Source organism: Pseudorca crassidens, chromosome 9 (assembly GCF_039906515.1).
Source record: "Pseudorca crassidens isolate mPseCra1 chromosome 9, mPseCra1.hap1, whole genome shotgun sequence".
NCBI classification, from domain to species: Eukaryota; Metazoa; Chordata; class Mammalia; order Artiodactyla; family Delphinidae; genus Pseudorca; species Pseudorca crassidens.
In genome coordinates, this window is record NC_090304.1 from 75955475 (window position 1) to 75981114 (window position 25640).

Below are 25640 nucleotides of genomic sequence, written 5' to 3' on the forward strand. Positions count from 1 at the left end.
TGAATGGAATTCAGAGCAGCATATCCATGGTTGCCACATAAAGGACACTAGATCCCCCTTTGCAATCGATGGCCTCATATTTGACATGTCTGATGTGCCTTATTTTGTCACTTATATTTAAACTTTTCCAGGACTTGAAATCTCTGTTCTGTTATAAATTCCAGGAATAGAATTCTTTCAATATGGGATTTCCCCTGCAACTTTAACTAGTTGTCTTTCCTGTGCAATTATAACCTCATCTTGACTCTACAGAATCGTGTTTCTCGGCATTCAAAAGTTGAAGTATATAGCTCTTAGATTTTGGAAATAAAGTAAATCCTACAACTGAGCAATACCAAAAGAACAGCAAAAATGTATTCTGCATTAGTTTTATACAGTGTATCTTATATTTAGGTCACTGCCTAATTTACAGTGGTCACATATTTCTTGTACATTCTACTCTGAAAATATGCTTCTGGGAAATATTCAAGATATCTTTCAAGTGGGTCCTCCTGATGGGTGGTCATGTTGACCATTACATCTATTTGCACTTCTAATATCAAATTCAATTGTACCCTAACTTTGCTGGATTTACAATCTTCATCTGGAAATGTAAGCATTTCTCAGAGACTGGGAGCATTTCAAAAATTGTATGAGCCAATCACAGCAGTCTAAAAATATCAGTGCACAATAGTCTATATAAACAATATATATTTATTCACTGTTGCTTTACTAGGCACAATATAAAATAAATGAAATGGATACAATTCAGATTTTTTAAGTTTTCCAAGATATTCTGAATCAGCATATTCTGAAATCATCAGTTATTAAAAGATGTATATTTAAACATATATTAATTAAATATGCTATTTATACAATGTAGAATTCTTGCAGCAGATTATATAGGTATTGTGCTAAGAATATAAGGAAACCATTAACTGTATGGAGAGAGAGAGAGAGACATTATAAGGAGCTGACTCACATGATTATGGAAGCTAATCATTAGTAGCTAAAGAAAATGAGATAGTTATAAATCTAACAAAACATGTTATGATTTGTATGTTGAAAATTACAAAATGTGGTGAAAGACATCAAAAAGGATATAATAACAGGAGAGGTATAACTTGTTCATTGACAGGAAGAATCAACATAGTAAAAATGTCAAATGTCCCCAAATCTATCTATGAGTGTAACATAATTCCTATCACAAGCCATGCATGATTTTCTTGCAGACATAGAAAGTTTACCTCAAAACTTATATGGAAAGTCACAGGAGGTAGAAGAGCTAACACAACTCTGAAAAAGAATAAGGTGAGAGTAATCACTCTTCCTTATGTTAAGACTTAATATAAAGATACACCAATCTAGGGAGTGTGACAAAGGGTTAGATACATGGGTCAGTGGAACAGAAACAGACCCACAAAAATATGCCAAGCTGAATTTCTAAAACAATGCAAAAGAAATTAATGGGGAAGGGTAACCTTTTCAACAAATGGTGCCAGAGCAGTTAGATATCCTTTGGGAGTTAGGACTAGGTGAAGAGTCTTTAGACTTGACACCAAAATCACAATCCATAAAAGGAACAATTGATAAATTGAACCGCATCAACATGGTTTTGGTCAATAAAAGACCCTGTTAAGAGGATGGAAAGACAAGCTACAGGCTGGGAGAAATATTTGTAAACCACATATCTGATAAAGATCCATATATAGCATGTATAAAGAACTTTAAAGTTCAATAGTAAAAATATAAACAACCTAGTTAGAAAATGAGTAAGAGATACAGACATTTCACTGAAGAGGATATATAGATGGAAAGTAAGAATGTAAAAAAGTTGTTCAACATCATTACCCATTAAATAAATGCAAATTAAAGATACTATGAGTTATTACTATACATTAATTGGAATGGTTAAAATAAAAAAAAATAATAACACCAAAGCATGGTAAGAATGCAAAGAAATGGATCACTCAGCATTTCTGGTGAGAATTTAAAATGTATGACCGTTCTGAAAAATTAGTTTGGTATTTAAACAAAAAAACTGAAAATGGATTTAACAGATAACCCAGCAGTTGCAACCTTTCTCATTTATCCCACAGAAATTAAAAAGCTATGCTCACTTAAAAAGCTTTACAAAAATATCGATAGTAGTTTTTTTACAATATCCAAAACTGGGAACGATCCAAATGTTTTCAGTGGTTGAATAAAGAAATTATGATAAATCCACACCCTAAATACAACTCAGCAATGCCAAAGAATACATGTAACAATTTAGATGAATCTCAAGGGAAGTATGCTGAGCAATAAGCCAATCTCAAATGGTTTCCTGCTGCATGATTCTATTTATATAACACTCTGAAATAATGTAATTATAGAGATGGAAAACAGATTAGCGGTTTCTGGGGATTAGGCTTCAAAGACAGGGAGATAGTGGAGGAGGAGATAAAGCATGAGGAAGCCTTGTGGTGATGGAACAGTTCTGCATCTTGATCGGGGTGGTAGTTATGTGATGCTAGGTATGTGATAAAATCACATAGAAATACACAAACACACACATGCACACACAAATGAAAGCATGTAATATGATGAGATTTGAATAAATTCTGGAGATTGTACCAATACCAAGTTCATGGTTTTTATACTGTTCTATAACTATGTAAGATGCTAACTAACATTGGGGGAGGAGAGGTAAAAGTTGCACAGAACTCAGGACCTTCCTGTACTTTTTTTTTTTTTTCAACTACCTGTGAACCTATAATTATCTCAAAACAAGTAGTGTATAAAAATCAGTAGTAGGGAATTCCCTGGCATTCCAGTGGTTAGGACTCAGCACTTTCACTATATTGACCTGGATTCAATCCCTGGTGAGGGAACTAAAATCCTGCAAGGTGCGTGGTGTGACCAAAAAATAAAAAAGAATTTAAAAAATCAATTGTAATATATGATATGCTACTTATTTTATTTAATTTATTTATTATTATTTTTTTTGTGGTACACAGGCCTCTCACTGCTGTGGCCTCTCCCGTTGTGGAGCACGGGCTCCAGACACGCAGGCCCAGAGGCCATGGCTCACGGGCCCAGCCGCTCCGCGGCATGTGGGATCTTCTCAGACCGAGGCACGAACCTGTGTCCCCTGCATCAGCAGGCGGACCCTCAACCACTGCGCCACCACGGAAGCCTTATGCTACTTATTTTAGATTATGAAATTAATCAATCTGCTTAACTTTCCCTAATTTCTTCACTTCACTTATGTGAGAACTCAATTTAAGGACATTTTTCCCCCAAAATAAAGTACTATCTTGTTGGCTTGGTAAAATGTCAAAAGATGCAAATTCTTATTATACTTGAATGTGAAAAGTATCTTGATTTAATACATTTAAGGCTATTTGTAATAGCCTAGAATAGCTATAAATATCTTAAATACAAACTAAGCCTAGCAACTTAACTCTACAAAAAAGTTTCCATTACATGACCTGATCTTACACTTTCCAATTCTTTCAGTTACTAGACTATGATAATCCACTTTTACTCATTTGACTGAAACTGAAGCAGGTCACTTGGGACCTGTATCAGCTAGTACGGTGTTACATGGACTCTGAATCTCTTAGTCCTGGCAAGTTCTGGACACTTGTATAAATTCTCCCCAAGTTATCTGTTGATGAAGAGTAGAATTAATTGAAGTGCATCTTGTCTTTGATAATTTACTTATATTTGCAACTCTGTGAACTGTAATAAATGCTTGATGCTGAAATAAACTGAAAATTAAGAATTTTCAAAGCCATTTCACTGATTGAGGGTAACAATGTGGGGAAACATTGATGTCCATTTTGGGTTTTTAGACTTTTTATCTGTGAGTCTTCAAAGGCCTTAACAAAATCAGGTAACTAGATGCTGAGAGTCCAGAAAAGCTGGTGCTGCCATGATTGAAGAAGCTATGGCAGAGGGAAGCAGGGACTTGGCTTTGCCCAAAATTTAGGTTTCTTCACTTTCCTTACTAGTCCCTATTGACTTGATCACGTTGCTTCTCAGTAGTTACTGTGTGGAAAAAAGGTCAGTAATAGTCATTCAGATTAAAGTTTTGAGATATAAAAATATCCACTGCACTTCCCTATAGTCTCTTTTCATTCTTTGTTTCTTTATAAGTCCCCGGTCTGTCAACAACATAGAAAACCACACTTACGCATTCTTGTCATATGGCAAGTAAAATTCCACCAGGGAGCTACTTAATGTTTTATAACAGCACTATACATTTATATGGGACATATTTCCAAGTTTTTGTTTGTTTCTTTCTTTGGTTTAGATTTTTTTTGTTTGTTTGTTTTGTTTTTTTGGTCTTTTATCAGCCATATTTCCCTTGTCTTTAGAGAATTTGAATATTTCAGGCAAAAGAGCTTAATATGGAAATGAAGAAAAAGATGTATATGATTCCTGAGGAGATTGCTCTTAGTTGTTTCAAACATTGCCTTGGAACTATCTACTATTCCCTTTTAACCATGTGCCTATAACAAGACATTCTTTAAATGCAGTTTAGCCTGGTGGTATCAACTGCCAGCTGGCAATAATGATTCAAAGTGCCAATTTTCTGAGGAGGTACAGGTTAAATTTTAAGTAAATCATTAAAAACTCAATTTATCCAAGACCAAGTGAGCACAATAACATTTTAAATGTCTTCAAAAGATCCTTGTTTTCATACTTGAATAAATTAAAAGAAAATTAAATACCAGGATGAATAATGGTTCCATATATCTTTCTAGAGACAATAACGCTAAAATTGTATTCATACCATGTTGTTATATAAAGAAAACCTTCAGTACTCGAGATTCTTTGGGTTTCCTCAGTGTCTTCTTACACTGTCCTACCTGTCCAGCTTTTAAAGCTCCCTCTCAGAGGCTAACTTGCATTAATCAGAAAACAGATTTATACTCATCTTAAATCTTTGCCACCTCTCACGGTTTGGTGGTAAAGAATACATACACCTGAAATTATAACTCTTTTTTTTTTTTTGCGTTATGCAGGCCTCTCACTGTTGTGGCCTCTCCCGTTGCGGAGCACATGCTTCGGACGCGCAGGCTCAGCGGCCATGGCTCATGGACCCAGCCGCTCCATGGCATGTGGGATCTTCCTGGACCAGGGCACGAACCTGTGTCCCCTGCATTGGCAGGCAGACTCTCAACCACTGCGTCACCAGGGAAGCCCATGAAATTATAACTCTTTTACACAGAATTTAGTTGACTTACCTGTCCATGTGGAACCTTGTACGTGAACTGCTTTCACGGTTTGTTTTCCAGGACAGCATCCAATAACTCTGGCCCCCTTTTCCATCATTCACACATTTTGCCCTTCACTGAGACCCTATCATTGCAAGAAACCAAGTTTCAAGTCACAAGTCATTCCACTCATTTTTTCAAGAAGAACCTCTCCTAAAATATATGAAAATGTATTCTCTTAAATTCTACAACAACTATGAATTTAAAATACATTTTCTCATCAGTAGAAAATGGAAAAGGCAACTTGCAGATAATATGTAGCTCTCTAGACCAGGAATCAGAAGACAGGAGTGCTAGTCCTGTTGTTGGCATTGAATTATGGAGAGGTTAGGCAAGTGCCATCACTTTTTCACACCTGTCGTCCAATCTGTAAAAACAGAGTGTCATGTGTTCCTGTGTACTCTGTATGGCAAAATTAGATATTATTGGAAAGTATCTGAGAACTTTAGAAATTGAATTATGTGATAGGAATAGTTTATATTTATCAAGATGATGTTTATAAAAAAATTCAAACTCCTTTCTCAAACTTATGGATACTTTGAGATCTGGTCTTATGTAACTCACAGATTTGATTCCCTGTTTCTCCTTCCTGAGCATTAGTGTGCAGCCATTCTGGCCTTATCACTGCAGCCTGATACCCCAAATACACTCAAATTATGACTTTTGCATGCCCTTAATTAAGCAACTTAATAATTTATTTTATGCCTTCCTAGATATTTTGAAATAAGGAATTTTATGCTGAGGAATGTGTGGGTAAGTTTTCCTGGAAGATATACAACAGGAATTAGATTTGCAAAGGAAACATTATTTCCATTAGCTGGGCTCCAAAACATTTGAGGTGGAGTAGTAGAAGATATGACAAGATGTGTACTTTGAGTGAAACTGTGGAGAGCCTCTAATGTTAGACTAAACAATTAAGGTTTCTGTTTTATAGGGCATGCAGAAAGTTGAGTATGTGCTAAATTCTGTGTAAGAGTTTTAAATATAAAAGTTTTCTTCATTATTAAACAGCAGGAGATGGTAAATATTTATACTGAATATAAATAGATTCATTTTCTGACAAATTTCTATTTTGTTAGCAGTTAAACTAGAAAATTTAACGTTGACATTTTATAAAAAAATTAAATTAATATCTTACTTTCCTTCTGAATATACATAAACTGTTGAACTATTTAACTTCAGTCACTTCTCTCCAGATTTTTTATGCTACTTCATGTATTTTGACTTTATTTGCCTTACATTTTAACCCGCAAGACATGATTATTGTTGCTTAATTAAAACAATCTTTGTTTTCCATTTATTTTTTTTCTTCCAATTTTATTGAAATATAATTGACATATATCACTGTATAACTTTAAGGCATAACAATATGATGGTTTGATTTACATATATTGTAAAGTGATTACCACAAGTTCAGCTAATATCCACCATCTCATCTAGATACAATAAAAAGAAAAGAAAGGAGAAACAAAAGAAAATTCTCCCTGTGATGAATACTTTTAGGATTAACTCTCCTAACAACTTTCCTATATATCCTACAACAAGGTTAACCATAATCATCATGTTGTACATTACAGTCCTAGTAGTACTTACTTATCTTAAACCAGAAGCTTTTACCTTTTGACCATCTTCCTCTAATTCCCCCTATCTCCACCCTCTGCCTCTGGTAATCACACATCTGATCTCTTTTTCTGTGAGTTTGTTTTTGTTTTAGAGTTCACATATAAGTGAGATCATACAGTACCTGTTTTTTTCTGTCAGACTTATTTCACTTAGCATAATATCCTCAAGGTCCATCTGTGTTGTCACAAATAACAGGATTTCATTATTCTTTATGGCTGAATAATATTCATATATATGAGACATAAGTTGTGATTATATGTATGTTGTGATATATATCCTATATATTTATATATATATCATATATAAATATATAACATATATATATATCATATATAAATATATAACATATATTTATTTATATATATAGCAATATATATAAATATAAGATAATATGACAACTTCCTTATCCATTCACCTATCAGTGGACGTTTAGGTAGTTTCTATGTCTTGGCTATTGTAAATAAAGCTGCAGTGAACATGGGATGCAGATACCTTTTCGAGTTAGTGCTTTTGTTTCCTTTGGCTATATCTCAGAAGTGGAATTACTGAATCATGTGGTATCAGGATCCTCCATACTATTTTCCATAATGGCTGTGCCAATTTACAATTCTACCAGCAGTACACAAGGATATCCTTTTCTCCGCACCCACGCCAGCATTTGTTATTTGTCTTTCATGATGGTCCTTCTTACAGGTATGGGGTGATATCTCACTGTGGTTTTAATTTGCATTTCTCTAATGACTAGTAATGTTGAGCTGCTTCTCGTGTACATGTTAGCCTTTCATATATCCTCTCTGGAACAATATCTATTCAGACCCTTGGCCCATTTTTTAATTGCTTCTTTTTGTGCTATTGAGTTGCATGAGTTTTTAAATATATTTTAGATATTAAGCCCTCATCAAATATATGATTTGTAAATATTTTTTCCCATTCTATAAGGAAGAATCAGAAAATATTTTCACTTTATTGAAAGTTTCTTTTGCTGTACAGAGCTCTTTAGTTTAATGTAGTCCCACTTGTTTATTTTTTATTTTGTTGCTTGTGTTTTAGGTGTCATATCCAAAAAATCATTACCAAGGCACATGTAAGCCAATCTTTTCTTAAATTTTCTCTCATACCATATTTTTTTCCTGACTATTTTTTCAGGCAGTATAGTGTGTTGTTTAAAGTCATAGGCTCTGTACCCAGACTATCTAGATATAAATCTCAAGTGTACTCTATAGCTGTGTAATTTTAGAAAATTTACTTAACCTCTTTTTACCTCACATATCTCATCTTTAAAATGAGAATATTAGATTTATCTCATAGAGCTCTATGTATTAAATGAATTCCCAAGGTAAGGTACTTAGAACAATACCTGGCATATTGCAAATATTATATGAGTTAGCTTCTGTTATGTTCCTTTTATACATTTCAGAGATTCCCTCTGCAATTACTTTTTGTCCTTCTATTTGATAAATATCATTTATTATTTTTCTCAATAAAGGTTTATTTTTGACAAATTCAGGTGTTTCCCCAGTTTTATTAAGATATAATTGACCTCTTGGTTATTGATTGAGTAGAAAGAACTTTATTTAACTCATGTCCTTTAAGACATTTTCACTGTTCAGAATTATACATTGACAATTATTTCTTTTTTAGCGAAATACAGTCAACATACAATATTATGTTAGTTTCAGGTATACTGCAAATTGATCTGACATTTACATACATTACAAAATGATGCTACAATGACTTGCAACAATGTCCCCATACAAAGTTATGTAATATTGGCAGTATCTCTTGTGCTGTATATTGTTTCCCAATGGTTTATTTAATTTATAACTGGAAGTTTGTACCTCTCAATCCCCTTCGCCTATTTCACTCACCAGCCCCACCTCTGGCAACCATCCTTTTGTTTTCTGTACCTATGAGTCTGTTTTGTTTTGTTTGTTTTGTTGGAAATTTTTAGATTCACATATAAGTGAGGTTATATGGTATTTTTTTCTCTGTCTGACTTGTTTCACTTAACATGACACCCTCTAAATCCATCCATGTTGTTGCAAATGACAAGATTTCATTTTTAATGGCTGAGTTTATATATATATATATATATATATATATATACCACGTCTTCTTTATCTATTCATCTACTTGTAGGCTCTTAGGTTGCTTTCATATCTTTACTGTTGTTAATAATGCTTCAATAAACATTGAGGTACATATATCTTTTCAAATTAGAGTTTTTGTTTTCTTCAGATAAATACCCATAAGTGGAATTTCTGGGTATTATGGTAGTTCTGTTTTCAATTTTTTGAGGAATCTCCATAATGTTTTCCATAGTGATTACACCAATTTACAATCTCACAAACAGTGCACAAGCATTCCCTTTTTTTCATATCCTCACCATTTGTTATTTGTTGTCTTTTTGATGATAACCATTCTGACAGGTGTGAAGTGATATCTCATTTTCGGGTTTTTTTTAATACATTTATTTATTTATTTTTGGCTGTGTTGGGTCTTCGTTTCTGTGTGAAGGCTTCCTCTAGTTGCGGTGAGTGGGGGGCCACTCTTCATCGCAGTGCGTGGGCCTCTCACTGTCACGGCCTTCTCTTGTTGCGGAGCACAGGCTCCAGACGCGCAGGCTCAGTAGCTGTGGTGCACAGGCTTAGTTGCTCCGTGGCATGTGGGATTTTCCCAGACCAGGGATTGAACCCATGTCCCCTGCACTGGCAGGCAGATTCTCAACCACTGTGCCACCAAGGAAGCCCTCATTTTGGTTTTGATTTAAAGTTTCCTGATGATTAACAATGTTGAGTACCTTCTCAAGTGCCTGTTGGCCATCTGTATGTCTTCTGTGGAAAAATGTCTAACTCAAAATGGATTAAAGACTTAAATGTAGCACCTGAAAACATAAGCAGTATGATCTTTGACATTGATTTCAGCAATATTTTTTTGATCTGTCTCCTAAGGCAAGGACAACAATGCAAAAATAAACAAATGGAACTGCATCAAACTAAAAAGATTTTGCACAGTGAGGGAAACTATCAACAAAATGAAAAAGTCACCTACTGAAAGGGGGAAGATATTTGCAAACAATATATATAATAAAGAGTTAATATACAAAATATACAAATAACTCATCAACTCAACACCATGAAAATGAAAAAACCCAATTAAAAAAATGAGCAGATGACCCAAATACACATTTTTCCAAAGAAGACATCCAGATTGACTGTTCCTTCTTACTGACACATTATTCCAATTTTTTTTGGATTCCATTACTACTATCATTAAATCAACTGAGAGTCTGATTTTCCACTTTTATAATTAATGCTTTTTTTAATCTCTTGCTCTTTTTTTTTTTGTCTTTGGTGTTCACAGTTTTCACTATGATTTATCTAGGACTTCATTCTTGTTTTTTTCTGGTGTTCATAAATCTTAAAATTGATACATTTCATCAGTTCTGAAAATTTTTAGAAATATATATCTCTTCACATATTGCATTCTTTGCCTCTTTCTGGAAATTTGATTAGACATATAAGATATTCTTACTATATGCTTCATTCTCTTTACCTTCTTTTCATATTTTCCATCCATTTGCCTTTTTGAGCTGCATTCTGGGTAATTTCTTCATCTCTATTTCTTCTTTTGCATAATGTTAATTCCTTTATGTTTAAAATCAGATCGTATACATTTGTTTGATGATTTGTGTTGAAAATGTCAAATATCTGAATTCTTTGCAAGTCAGATTCTGACCTTTATTGCTTCATTTCCTTCTCATTTATACTGATTTGTTTGCCTGTATATTTTGTGAATATTGATTATGAAGTTTTCACTATGAGACTTTTTTTTTCTTTCCATTCAGTCTCATTGTTTAAGACTTAATTTTTTCTTTTACTCTTCTCTGGGTAGAGTATCTCTCTGGAGACATATTTCTAATTCACCCTGACTATAATCTTGAAGCTTTTTGGAATCCTAGGTATAAGGAGTTTCCTATTTGAAGATCCATCTTATGTAGACCCTAAGCTTTGATTTTGGTCCCACTCTCTCAGAGAAGCCATGAACATCAATCTGAAGTTCACTGGGATTTGATGAATAGCCTCACAGTGAAAGTTAGCTTCATTGCTCAACTTGCTATTTTTATCTAGTTTTGATATTTAATAAGTTTTTCCTTCTAAACTAGTTCATTGAGGCATTTAGAAGTATTTTATATTATTTTAAAAAGGTCATGTATTATTTGTCATTGTGTCTAGTTCCCAATTACCAGAAAGGGAATCGTACTTAGAATCCTAACACAAGTCTTGTCAGAATTTACATGGAGGCTGGTGTCAGGCCGAATGAGCCACAGTTCTGTCTTTACCCTTTCCTCATGTCTATCACCAGGAACAGGAATCATGGAATATTTCTGACACCAGATTCCTAGAGTCACTGTCTTTTTTTTTTTTTAGTCCCTGTCTCGATTAAGTACACTATGTACTATTAAATACTCTTGAGTCATATCTTTTCTCTACATTTGTGTTTTAAATAAAATTACAAAGTTGCCTTGAAGTGTCAGAAGACTAGTGCTGACCCTTTTTAAAACTTTACTGTACCCTTTTTCACAGGGAGGGTCTGTTGAGATCAAGAGTTCTTCGATTAAAAAAGATGAGAGAAATAGAACACACTGTAGAAAACTGTGTTAAAGAATATCTTCACGATATGTAAACACTATGAGCTCAGTCTTCCATCTACAACCCATACCACTTTGTCCAGGACACAAAATATAATTTATTTTCTTGTGATTCACAATATCATGATTTACTCTGGTTATGTTTGAAAGCGAGAATTCTGTGTATCCAGCTCCTGACACTGCTGCTGGGTCCTCAAAAGATATATGATAGCAAACATAACAAGACCAACACACTTTCTTTTTATTTGTTCTTGCTAGATCTTTGGCAGCATTTTATTATCTATTGTTTTGTTCAGGTGCATTGGGCTAGAAAACTTTAAGAGCATCTAGAATACAACTTCTCATAAAGTTTTTTTTTTTTAATGATTCTTTTCTGTGAGTCCCATCCTGGCCTTGCTCAACCTTTAAAGGGTATCTTCCAAACAAAAGTGTCACTAGCTACAGTCTTAGCAAGAGTCATTGTTGAGGTGGAGAATAAGGTACACAGAAAAAGAGATATTTGATTATCTTACTCCTTTCACTAAAATTTACATCCAAGTCCTTCATATTGCAGCTCTGTCACATGCTAACTGGAGCAGAACACTTTTACTCAACCTCTATTGTTCTAATTTGCCAAGTAACTAGCAACCTTTTTTGTCTCCATAAATGAAAATAATGCAGAACTATTTAGATGTTGATGGTTAAGTAGGCTCACCTCTAGTTTACTCACTGTCACTTCATAAGTTGTATACTTACCAAGATTCAGGTGTGTAGTGTCATCCGTCTGTGGAGGTTGTACATGTTGATGTAATTAGGTAATTCAAATAAACATTATGCAGATCAATGCATATGAGTGTACCAAGAGTGAGAGCATTTGGTTCTAAGAAAAAAAAAAGGATAAAACATAAAATGAAACAAAAGGTAATAGTCTTAGACAAACAATAAAATGAGTGACTTAGGATATGCTATAAAATTAAATGTGTGTGAAACTGTATAAAAATAATAAAAAACCTCAAGGATGCTGTCATTAGACAACTTCACGTTCTTATACCACTCTAAAGAAATTAAAAATTGTATATTATGCATTAGACAAGACTTCCATTGAAAAAGACTCATGATGTTGAGATAAAATAATTTTTCACCAGAATATTGATGATAAAAAAAAATCTCATTTCTATATACTAAACTAGACCAAAGAATATAGAGTTAAATCATATTAGTTAAATGACAACATTTCAGGTATATGTGTAAGATTTTTTTAAATGATTTTTTACTAACTCAGTACTAGTTCCAATTGTGTCAGATAAGAGGGTTTCTGGAGACTTTTGTAGAAATAGCTGTGGAGTTCTGTAAGAGATGATGTAATTTAAAAGTCAACCTTATGCTTACCGCAGTCCTTTTACTAGTTGTGTGTTTTTGGGAAAGTTATCTTCATCAATAAGAGATGTCAAGTTAGTTAATAGAGGTTGTGTAAGTAAAGTGCATGACACAATGCCTGGCACATAGAATTTCATAAATGATAGCTGTTGTTAGTATCATGAAAATTTAAGGGATAATAATTTTTCTATTATCTTGCACCAAATAATCTACTTACTAGAGGCTCCAGTTTATTCAATAATTATTATTCAAAATAGTTATTGAATACCTACTAAAACCAAGCAGATTCTCTTCTAGATGCTGGGTATAAAAAGATGAATAAGACAAAAATTCTTGCTTTCATAGATATCACATTCTAATAGGAGAAAAAGATAATTATAAACAAATAAATAGCATAACTTCAAGCACTGATAATTGCTAAGAAGAAAAATACAGTAGGTACTGAAGGACTTCCCTGGTGGCACAGTGGTTGAAAGTCTGCCTGCCAATGCAGGGGACACATGTTTGTGCCCCGGTCTGGGAAGGTCCCAGATGCCGCGGAGCGGCTAGGCCCGTGAGCCATGGCCGCTGAGCCTGCACGTCCGGAGCCTGTTACTCTGCAACAGGAGAGGCCACAAGAGTGAGAGGCCTGCGTCCCGCAAAAAAAAAAAAAAAAAAAAAAGAATAAACCACTGAAACAGGGAAATGATGAAGCCTGATTTATGTTTTAAAACGTAATTCTGACTGTTGTGTGAAAAGCCAGTAAGAGGACAAACTGAAGGAAACCGTTGCTATAAAACAGGAGAGAGATTGGTAGGCATTAATAGAAATCTCTCTCTCGACATTTCCCTCTCATTATGCACACTCACATACACATGTCATAAACAAGGTGGTTTCCTCTATGTATCTTTAAGAAGAAAAGCTAACTTGCATTCAGGTGGCAGCATACTATCACTTGATTTATTTTAACATATGTTTAGCAATCCTATTTTAGACTCCAGTTAAGGAGTGATGTTTTTAAGTACTTGCCTATGCATTCAACTGCACAATGCATGTATTGTTTATAATTTATGACAGTACTAATACGATGCTCTACTTATTTTACTTTACTTGCAAATATTTGCAATAATTCAGGAAAAAATGCAAAGTAATATGTCATTTCATACATCTAATTTGATTATCACAGATGATGATAGGTATATATTCTAAACATTGAAATAAGCTCTTTCAAAAATTGTTTTTTTAAAAAATAATATATCCAATTAGTAGTATGCAACTTAGTAGTTCTGACTTTTCAATCCCTTGATAAATAACAGTTTAATGTACAACTGTCAGTTTCCATTAAGGTATTTCTAAAATATACATCTTAATATGCTTTAGTAACATTTATTAACTGATTATAATTTAACTTGGCATGCAGTAGGACCTTAATGTATGTCTGATTAATTACATTATTTTATCACTTTGATACAAGGATTTTATTAAAGTCATGGAATAATTGTCTTTTCAAGAGAAGCATATACAAATTTACATATTTCAGAACCTAAAGATTATTTTATTTACTTCTTTCTTTACTTGAGAGAGCGATTGAGAGAGAGAATGAGAAGAAAGTAAGCCAGTAAAAAGAAAGAATCTCAGTTAGGCATCTTAGAAAGAATGGCTTTTGAAGAACTATTATTTTTTGCATTTAGGCCCCAAGGACCAAGCACTGATGTTTGAAAATGAAAACACACACACACACACACACACACACACACACACACACAATCACACACATGCAGGCTTTTTTCTCTTTGAAAAAGTTTTAATGTAAAGTGGATTATTTTAGTTATAAAATTCACTGTACTATTTTTATTTGAGAACTGAAAAAAATGTGCCTGGAATATAAGGCTTATTCTACAATGGTATGTTGAAAACATGAATACTGAGCCCAAATGTCATCTTATCAGAAATGCCTTCCATGAACCCTTACGAAAATAGCTTTGTCTATCCTCTGGCAGCTGGCTGTCCCTTTACTCTGTGTTGATTTATTCGGTGTGGATCACTCTCTGATAACGACTTATTTATCCATGTGCTCACGGCCATTCCATACAAAAGTAAGATATCTGTCTAAGCTTAATATCTTATTGAATTTTTGCTAAAGATGCTTCTGTACTATTCCCAACTCTTGTCATCCTTACAAATATATTCCCCTTTTGATAGCTCTGTATCTATGTTACACTTACATTGTCCTGCTTATTTGGCTTGTAGCCTATGGTGAACTTCTGTGTATGTGTGTGTGTGTATGAGCATGTGCACACACATGTGTATTTTCTCTTTGACATTCCCAGTGTATAACATTTAAGTGCTCTGAAAATATTTGCATTTGTTGATGAAGAATATTTAAGACAACAGAAAACATTGTAAATAGAGAGGGAAAGTACCAGTTTCCAGGACGTGGACTGAGCAGAAGCTCATCAAAAAAAGTTAAGCAAAACTGCACTAATGTCTTAGAACTCACAGTCTGTGAAAGGCCAATTTCATCAACGGATTAAGAATTCACTAATTTAAATATGCAGTTTTCATGAATCATAATTGTTTTTCTAGCAACTTTAAGTCTCTAATTATTATGTGTGAAGTGCTGATTTTCTTCTTTTCCTTTCTGGTAAAAGGCAGTGTATAAATAATAATGTTTTAAACTGTAAAAAGTAGTGATAAGGTCTTTTTTGTGCTTCAAATTGTATTTATTTCTGATATTTACTTGGAAGAAAAACGATTATGAAAAATATTTTTTGAAGGGGGTGTCTGTGAATCAACCATTATTAACTCATTAACTTTCTTTTCCATTAGTAATCCGTAACCTTGTAATTAAAGTAGGTTTTCAAGGCTTAGATTTTAAAATATAAATAAAATGGAACTAACATTCAGGTGGAAGACTCACTAAGAAAAGCTTTCCCTCTTTGGGTACGTCTGTATTGAATTATGACCTAACTAAGGGAAAAATGCTTGTCTATATTTTTAAGATATTTCCTAAAAGAAATAACCTGAACCTCTAAGTCTATTGGGAGGAACAAGTTGCAAAGAAGCAATTGTTATTTTAAATCATCAACACACTGTACAATTATTTCTCAATTTAGTTGCTTTTGGCCAAGAAGGACACCAGTAACTGACACCTGAAAACTCAGAAGTTACTTGTCTATTATAGGAATTTCTAGTACACATTTGTCAAGTTTTTCCATATTAATTTTCATGCGAGAATTTTGTATTTTTATGCTTATTGTATCTTTCAGGACAGATAAAGGAATCAAAGGACATTAATGTGCTATAGTGGTTATTGTTATAAAAGTGGCATTAGACAAAAAATGTTAAATATTCATGAAAATCCTTATTTCCCTTAGGTTCTGGCTAGCAAAGGATGCTGAGAAAATAACTCACAGAAGGAGGGAACTATAACACAGTACAGATAATCACAGGAGTTATAAACAAAGACAGTTGACATTAATAATTAAATGAGAAAAATTCCCTGTAGAGGTTTAGATGAGCTACAGACACAATGTGTAAAATCACTTGCTTAACTGATAATTAGTTATGTTCTAGACCAGAGGAGTATATATTGATATAACTGGTTCTTCTACCCTATTTTTCTAGTCCAATAATTTGTCTAACGTAATAAATATAACTATTATACATTCCCTGTGAGGAAAAATCATCCCCATTAGAACCTGATGTTTTTATTATCTGTAAGGGAGTATTTAGTATAAGTAAATGTGACAGAGAAAGTTTATCACTTTTCCGAAGTTTTTGTGTTGTGCATTAAATTAATTCTAATGGAAACTCTATTATGGTTGTCAATGTCCAAGTATATATTAATCTGACGTTTGCAATGAAAGTTATTTATCATTTTATTATGAGATTTTTGATTTGGTTTTTGTTTTTTTACCTTTTTGTTTGTTTATTTTCTTTTCCCTGTTTTTGAAAATTGTTATCTGTCTCAACAGGGCATTCTTTAACGAAGAAACGTCAGAGCTGCTAAACACACTGGGACTCAGGTGATCCTAGTCACCAAGGATGGCCTCCTCTTGGAAACTTATTCTGTTTCTGTCAGTCACTGGGTGTCTTTCAGGTAAAAAACCCGCCTTACGTATCAAATAACAAAAATATATAAAGGTCTTCATTAACTATATCCTCCTGTGTTCATTTAAATTTATATCAGGATTCATCTTTTCAACAACAAGAAAAAGAGACAACAACCCTTAAACCTCTGTTAGCACCACAAAAAGTCACATATAATAAGGTGCTTATAAAAATACCATATAAATGTTAACAAAATGTGTCCATCCCATCTCATTGACTTTCATTTACAATCTAAATCATCATTTTATATATATATATATATATATACATCTCTATAAAATATGGGTAGAGACATTTGTGAAAACATGAAAAATAAGTGAATAGTTTCAGAGACAGTGAAAGTTAAATGAACATCCTGGTTTATCATGATTATAGTCACTTATAAAAGAAATAAAGAGTCTTTAAATATTTTATCCTATCTTACATTCTTTCTGTGCAGTATTACCATCTTCCATGATGATCTGGTCTCTCTTTTATCTTCTCAGTGCCATTCTCCTCTTGAACTCATAAACTAACTGAGGGGAATGGAGGTAGGTTTGCAAGATGAAATGAATGATGCTCAGTTAAGATTGAATTTCAAATAAACAACATATAATTACTTTATTTCTAGTATGTTTCATGCAATATGTTATTCTATTTTATCTAAAATTTAAATTTAACTGGTGTCCAGTGTTTTTATATATTAATCTGACAATGCTAGGTGGAGGAAGAGTGATAGATTGTAATATCGCTCCAAAGTTTTATTTTCATGTGCTGGCCCAACTTATCTCCCCGAAATAAACAGTCACTTCAAAGGAGGTATTATATAATGGTGTTGAAAGACAAAAATACTCAGCTTGAGTTGGTATCTGTGATGCCTAGATTTGTAGCTCATAAGGGAATCTAGGTGCTGCTCTTTCTGATGAAACAAGATGATGAGTCTGGAGGTAAGTTGTTTTTCAAATACTATAGACAAAGACAAAAAAAAGTCAAAAGCAAAGGACGTTTCTAATTTTTACATGGGATCTGATTTTTAATCATCTGCATTTAATATGAAGCATATATACACATATTAGTGATATTTAAAACATGAATTTATTTGTTGTAGATAGCTGTTTAAATAAAATTGATTAGATATTGAAAGGACCACTTATCAAGGATAATTATTTTCAAAACCTTTCTCCAGGGGCTTCCCTGGTGGCACAGTGGTTGAGAGTCCGCCTGCCGATGCAGGGGACACGGGTTCGTGCCCTGGTCCAGGAAGATCCCACATGCCGCGGAGCGGCTAGGCCCGTGAGCCATGGCCACTGAGCCTGCGAGTCCGGAGCCTGTGCTCCGCAACGGGAGAGGCCACAACAGTGAGAGGTCTGCGTATCGCAAAAAAACCAAACAAACAAAAACCTTTCTCCACCTCCTTATTTAGCGAATTATTCTAGAAGTACGGCTTTTATTATGCTCTTGTTACTTGGTGATACTTACATTCAATATTTACTATTTTATTTTATTATTAATGTTTTCCCTGGTTATTTGTCTATGAGTATTACCTAATAGGACCTATTTTGTACACTAACTTGATTACTATTACAGAAAATGTGGGTAATTAAGCCATAGGTCATAAGCACATTTTATATTGTTGATGCTATTTGAACCAACACCAATTGAAGAAATAAGAGAAGACCCAGACTGTATTTCTTCTCTGTTTTATTTATTCATTTTTTAATGGGTGGATTATCTTGGGTGTGTTTAACTAGAAAATATAGAACTCTTACACAACCTTAAGTTTAAAAACTGGCTATTCAGAGCAATGAAACTTTGACACCATTCACAGGAATATACAGCCTTATATTAAAAATGCACTCAAAATTAAAACAATGAGATACCATTATACATATCAGAAAGGCTAAGATCCAGAAAAAAAAAGAGGAAGTAAAAGCAATACTAGTTACTCTTGAGGATGCAGAAAACAAGGAAGTTCATTAATTGCTGGTAAGGAGGCAAAATGGTACAGCCACCTTGGAAAATAGTTTGGCAGTGTTTACAAAGCTAACTGGTTTTACCATCTAATCAAGCATTTGGTTCCTAGGTATTTACCTAACTGATTTTAAAATTTATGGCACACAAAATACCTACACAAAAAAGTTTATACGAGCTTTAATAATAATCACCAAAAACTAGAAATAACCAAGATACTCTTCAATAAGTTAATAAACCATAGAAATTCCATATAATGCAATACTACTCAGTGATAAAAATAAATGAACTATCAAGTTATTCAAACACAGGATGAATACTATATGCATATTGCTAAGTGAAAGAATCCAGTCTGAATAGGTTACATACTGTATGATTTTATATATATGACCTTTTGGAAAGGGAAAAACTATAGAGAGTGCACAGATCAGTGATTGCCAGGGGTTGGGGTCAGGGGATGACTAAATGAGTGAAGGAAGCGTAGGCATTTTTCAGCTTGGTGAAACTATTCTGTATGATACTGTAGTGGTGGAAGAATAACATTATGCATTTATCAAAACCAATAGAGCTTAACATCACAGAGTAAACCTTAATGTACATAAATTAAAATAATAATAATCTAGGAGGTTAGAGGGTCCCTGGATGAAACGCAGAATGTGACAAAGAATCTAACAGTATTACAAATGTATGAAACAACCTCCACTTTAGGGGAGTGTGGGAAAAATGGTACCAACTTAAGTAACTTTGGAAATGAATCTGTAAAACTAAAGGCAAAAACAAACAAACAAAAAACTGTACTTTGACACTGTACTCTAGTTAAGAACTTTATTTCTCTGTGTTAGCAACTCTAAAACCCCTATGCATGGGATTGAACAATTAAGTCAATGCATGGTGGATGGTGGGAGCCAACTGTCTCACTGATGGAGTGGGAGATTACAGATAAGCAAGAGAAGAAGGCTAGAATTATCCATGTGGTAATGGATTAGAGTTGGAGACTTCAATATGAAGTCATGTTTAGCTTAATGTAGATACATATAGTTACATATGAAAAGTATTCATAGATATGTATATATACATGGCTAGGTGTACACACATATATTTACTTTTCTCTGTCATCTGAGAAGGCCTAGAAGCAATGTACTGCAGTAGAAACCAGCACACAAAGTGCCACGATCTTGGTTTCTAATACCATTCTCCAATTAAAAGAATCAGGGCTATTTGGAGATATGGCTGATTCTAGGACTGGGGCAGGAAATATACTTGATTAGCCTAGAATATCTTGTGCCAGAAAGTGAGGAGCTGCTAAAGCAAACAAACCAGTAAACAAAAAACAAACATATGAGGAACCAATGTCAAAGGGACACAGGAACTAACTGAAAGAGAAAAATAATTACCGTATGCTAACAAGTATATATGGAATCTAAGAAAAATAAAAAAGTCATGAAGAACCTAGGGGCAAGATGGGAATAAAGACACAGACCTACTAGAGAATGGACTTGAGGATATGGGGAGGGGGGAGGGTAAGCTGTGACAAAGTGAGAGAGTGGCATGGACATATATACACTACCAAATGTAAAATAGATAGCTAGTGGGAAGCAGCTGCAGAGCACAGGGAGATCAACTCGGTGCTTTGTGACCACCTAGAGGGGTGGGATAGGGTGGAAGGGAGGGAGACGCAAGAGGGAAGAGATATGGGGATATATGTATATGTATAACTGATTCACTTTGTTATAAAGCAGAAACTAACACACCATTGTAAAGCAATTACTCCAATAAAGATGTTAAAAAAAAAAAAAAAAGAGTTCCCAATGGCCCAAACTGGAAAAATTTGAGCAAGAAAATAAAGAAGTATTGAGTTACAACCCAAAGAATAAAATTTAAAAGTCCATATTGATATAAATAAGTGATTGAATAATGAAAAGAATAGACAAACTTCCCATGTAGATGAATTTCAAATAATTTATTTAGATGCTTTGTTTTCAAGGAGGTGGAGTGTAGCTCCCACTTCCTTAAGTGTGGACTGCACATAGTGACGTGTCTCCAAAAAGTACAGAATAGAAAAGCGGAATAAAGAAAGTAGCTTTACAGCGGAGGAGAGTGATAAGGACTACATCAACCTAGTGATGAACAAGGTCAACACCAACCGTAACAGCATTTACCCAAGATATAATGTGACAAGAATGACACCTCACCTCTGTAGTTTTCCTTCCTAAAGCCTGTGTCTCTATATCAGAAAAATCCCAACTGAGGAGCATTCTATGAAACACCTGGCCAGTAATCCTCAACATTTTCAAGGTCATCAAAAACCAAGAATATTGGAGAAACTGTCACAGAAAGAGGAGACTAAGGAAACATAATAAATAAATGTAATGCATTACCCTGGATAGGATCTTGAAACAGAAAAAAAAATATTTAAAAATTAAGGAAATCTGAATAAAGTATGTACTTCAGTTAAAAATAAAATGTCAATATTTGTCCATTATTTGTGGCAAATGTTCCATATTAATATAAGATATTAATAAAAGTGGAAACTGGTTTGGGTTTATGGAAACAAAATGGATTAAGCATAACAGTAGTGAAGGGCATCAGGAGCTGACAGATTCAAACGTTTTTTGGCAATAAAATATATAGAAGTTGGTAAATGATTAAATATTTTGTTTTAGAGGAAATAGCAAGGTCTCAATTTGCTTATGGAGTAGCTGATATTGTCATTTGCTTGGATACTAAATAAAGTAGGGGGTGTAATTCAGAGTGGGGAAATACTGAACTCAATAATGCACATGTTGAGCTTCAGATATCTGTGACACACTCAGATGCAGATGTTTAAAGAAAGATGACTGAGTTAAAAGTAAATTTGGGGTTCATTATGGGGTTCATTATTGTATAGATGGATTTGAAGCTCTGGGGAGGAAAATAATCACCCAAGGATTATGTAGGTAATGATGAGTCATAAGGCAAGGAAGAAATTCTGAGAAGCATGAATAAGGGGCAAGAGAAAGTATAGGTTGAAAAGCAGGGATGGTGAGTTGGGAGAAATTCTAGGAAAGAGTGATAACAGAACAGGTTCTGAGAAGGAGTGGTCAGCAGTGGCAATGCTGTAGGAATGTTACGTGAGATTAGTACTAAAAACATTTCCTCTTAATGCTAATGATAATTGCCTTTAACGAAGTAGTGGGAACATCTGTCTTATGATAATGAGCTGTGAAATGATTAGCAGAGGAGGAAAATAATACAATTACTATAAATTTTGTTTTATGAGAAGTTGAGCTGAGGAGGAGAAAGAGAAAAAAATGACAAATAACTTGGAAAAGAGAAATTCAGGAAGGAATGAATTTCATCTGTACATTTCTGGGTGTGTGTTTTAAGGTTAGAGAAACTACTGTTTATAGAAATATAATCCACATAATAGATTAAATAGATGTCAATTGTATATTGTGCTAATTAGCTTTAACTCCATAAAAATCATCCTCAAGTTTTTTAGCTTAAACAAAAACTTCAAAAATATTATTTCTCACAATTCTGAAAGTCAGTTTGGTGGTTCTTCTGATTTGGAAAGGTTCAGCTGATCTCTAAAACTTCCCATGAGGGTTGAAAGAATAGGACTTGATGGTGTCATGCGGTCTCACCCATGCTGCTGGTTACTATCTCCTACTAGTAAAGGCAGTGGGAATGACCTTGTCATGTCTCTGATCATCCAGTAGTCTAGCCCAGGCTCTTGGCTGTGGTTGCGGGTTCCTAGGTACAACAATAGAAAGGGTAGGTGCCAATTTGCAAGCATGGTTCAAGCCTGTCTGTCATGTTTACTAATGTCTCATTGACAAAAGCAAATCACATAGGCCAAGACTGATTCAAGGATTGGAAAACTATATTTGACCTCGTAAAGAGAGTAGCTGGAGAAGCATATTGTAAAGAATATGCAGTACAGTATTACAAACTATAGGCACTATGCTCTATAGTAGATCTGTAGGAAGTATGCATCTTGCATAATTGAAACTGTGCACCTTTGACTAATACTCCTTCCGTCCCCCCTCTCTACAGCCCCTGGCAACCACCATTCTACTCTGTTTCTATGAGTTTGATTATTTTTGCTTCCTCATTTAAGTGGTACCCCTTAGAAATTTGCTAAGAGGGTAAATCTTATTTATTTTATATACTCTTACCACTAAATAATAATAATACTAATAACAATAATAATAATATAATGTCAAGAAGGCAGATGATAACTTTTGGAGTTGTTGGATATGTTTATGGCATAGATTGTGGTGATGGTTTCATGGGTATATACTTATTGCAAACTCATCAAGTTGTATATACTAAATATGTACAGCTTATTATAATTATACTTCAGTAAAGTGGTTTAAGGGTGTGCATAAAGCCATAAAAATAGCCATGCTCAGTTTTGAGTTCTACCACATGTTTATTGATATCTATAAATGTTTAACATGCAAATAATAACAATCCTGTTTTAGTTAACAATAAAGAAAATGGAATTTCTTCGTATCTTTATTTCAGAAACAGTGACAGAGACAGCACTGTGATCTAATAACCTCATTAGCTGAGCTTAAAAAGCTTTAAAAATCAGTCAAACTATTTTTATCCATATGAAATTAATTAAGTTCAATAAAATTTAAGCTTTTCATGATAGAATGTGTGAAATCATTTGGGGAAGCAATCATAATTACTAAAGCCTAGTTATGAACGTATATGTGACAAGAAGCATCAACATTTCAACCTCTACTGTGCCAAAATCCATGTTATTATATTCTTTAAAAGTGATTCTTCAAGGATATATTATCCTTCAAATATGTGAAGAGATAATGATTGGGAAGAGACAATAAGGTTCAGGATTTATAAGCAACTTGACTGGCATTTCAAGGTTCTTTGTGAATTGCTTTTCATTCAGTCTCCATGTTGAAGTAAATAAATAATAACAACAACAAAAGCTAAAGGGTTTACATTTTTCTGCTCTGTTATACAGAATACCCTATTCAATGGATTTCTTACTCATTATATTCCTTTTGAAATATGGCTAGTTTCTTTTGAAATGTTTAACAATGGGTGAAATCTATTACAATGATATTTATTACAAATAGATTTCTTTCTGTGAAATGTAATAGAATAGCCTTATAGGACACTGTCATATACAAATATTAATTTTAATATGTATTATTAGAATATCTAGAAAGCAGCTATTATTAGACTCATTAACACACACCCTTTTCTTTGAAGATTTTTGAAAGTGTTCTTTTTGCACTCCCCAGTACCAGCCTATATTTGTCAACATCACAATTCTATTTATATATTTCTATCAAAGTTATAACTTAAAATAATATTTAATTAGATTTATTAAAGCTAGATGTATTTATATCTCTTCTAAAATGAAAAAAATGTATTTCTCTAACTGCATTTATAAATCTTAGAATTAAAAATAATTTGGGGATTGTGAAGTCCAGTTCCTTGTACTTGGGCAAGTAAAATACTGTTTGTTCTCAATAGGGATGAGAGGCTCAGGAAGATTTTGTCATATGCCCAACATCATATAGATGGTAACTAGTGGAAGAATAATGAGAAAGCTGCCTCCTACAACAATTCTTTCAGCATAGCAGGTGACATGAAGGGGAGGCAAAAGAGGAAATCCAGTTGCTCAGAGCTACACTGACCTCCTTCCTACATAAGTACATCTAGTTACCTTCCTTGGCTTACTTTCAGATGCTTTCAATATAAACTGTATTGCTTCAAAAACAAGCCTGCAAATAAGGCATTTTTTCTCTACTTTGACCACATTCTCCTCCACTGGGTTAAATCCATTTTATTGGAAAGGTGACAGCCTGCTCCTTCTGCCAAGAGGATGATATACTATTAAACAGAGAATGTCTGTCATTGATAAGCTTATACAAATACTATCCTTCTTCTTACTGGCAGTGTGGTAAATAGCACAGAACTTTGTCACTGTCAGCTAGTGCTGCCTAATAACTTTAAAAGGAAATGAAAACAAAAGTGTTACTGAAAACAGGTGCCTGATAATATTAAGTCTGACTGGGCTACTGCAGATGAGAAAGAGAAATGGATTATGGCTCCTCTGTGATCATTTTGAAATTATGTATGTGCACACTGTATTGGTCCCCCAGGAAGTCATGATGATAATGGAGCCTACCTCAGTGCAGAAAACCAAGTTGACTCTTATCAGCTGTGCACTGGTGGTATTAGACATGTAATTAATCAGAATATAATTTAATTTCTCCTGTGAGCAAGGTGGAGGGCAGCAGGGGGAGGGGAGTGCATCATCTGAATTTAGAGAGTTTTATTTGTTACTTTTATCTTAAAGGCAAAGGAAATGTTAAAAAGTATCTGAAATTGGCAGCACTTCCTGGAGTGATATAAAATGAAACCATCAACTAAAGAAAGCATCCTAGAGAATTGAGGATAAATATGTGTTCTCAGTGTTTTGAAGATTAAAGAGAGAATTAACTAATTTATTAAGTCATCTAAATGTTATTTATCTTACATAAAAAAATATTAAAAATATATTTCCCCTTGAGTTTGGTTAAGGAGTAAGCACTATACATCAAAGTATGTTGTAATCCAGAAAGTGCCATGAAAGTTATCCCATGCTTTTTACACTGGACTGGCATTATTATTTTTAATGATGACAAATATTTGTTGATAAAAAATGAATCATATACTACATTGATTCTCTCTGTTATTTTAAAATAATGCTCAAA

At 33.8% G+C, this 25640-nt stretch overlaps 1 protein-coding gene across 3 annotated transcripts in view; it reads left to right on the top strand.

Annotated features, from left to right (window-relative positions):
* Nucleotides 1–25640, top strand: part of CNTN5 (contactin 5) — a 1387157-nt gene that overhangs the window by 590577 nt on the left and 770940 nt on the right. For all 3 annotated transcript variants that reach the window (XM_067750786.1, XM_067750785.1, XM_067750787.1), the window contains one exon: nt 16833–16957. In XM_067750786.1, coding sequence (XP_067606887.1) covers nt 16903–16957 — 55 coding nt within the window. In that variant the 5' untranslated portion in view covers nt 16833–16902. The remainder of the gene's footprint in view (nt 1–16832; nt 16958–25640) is intronic.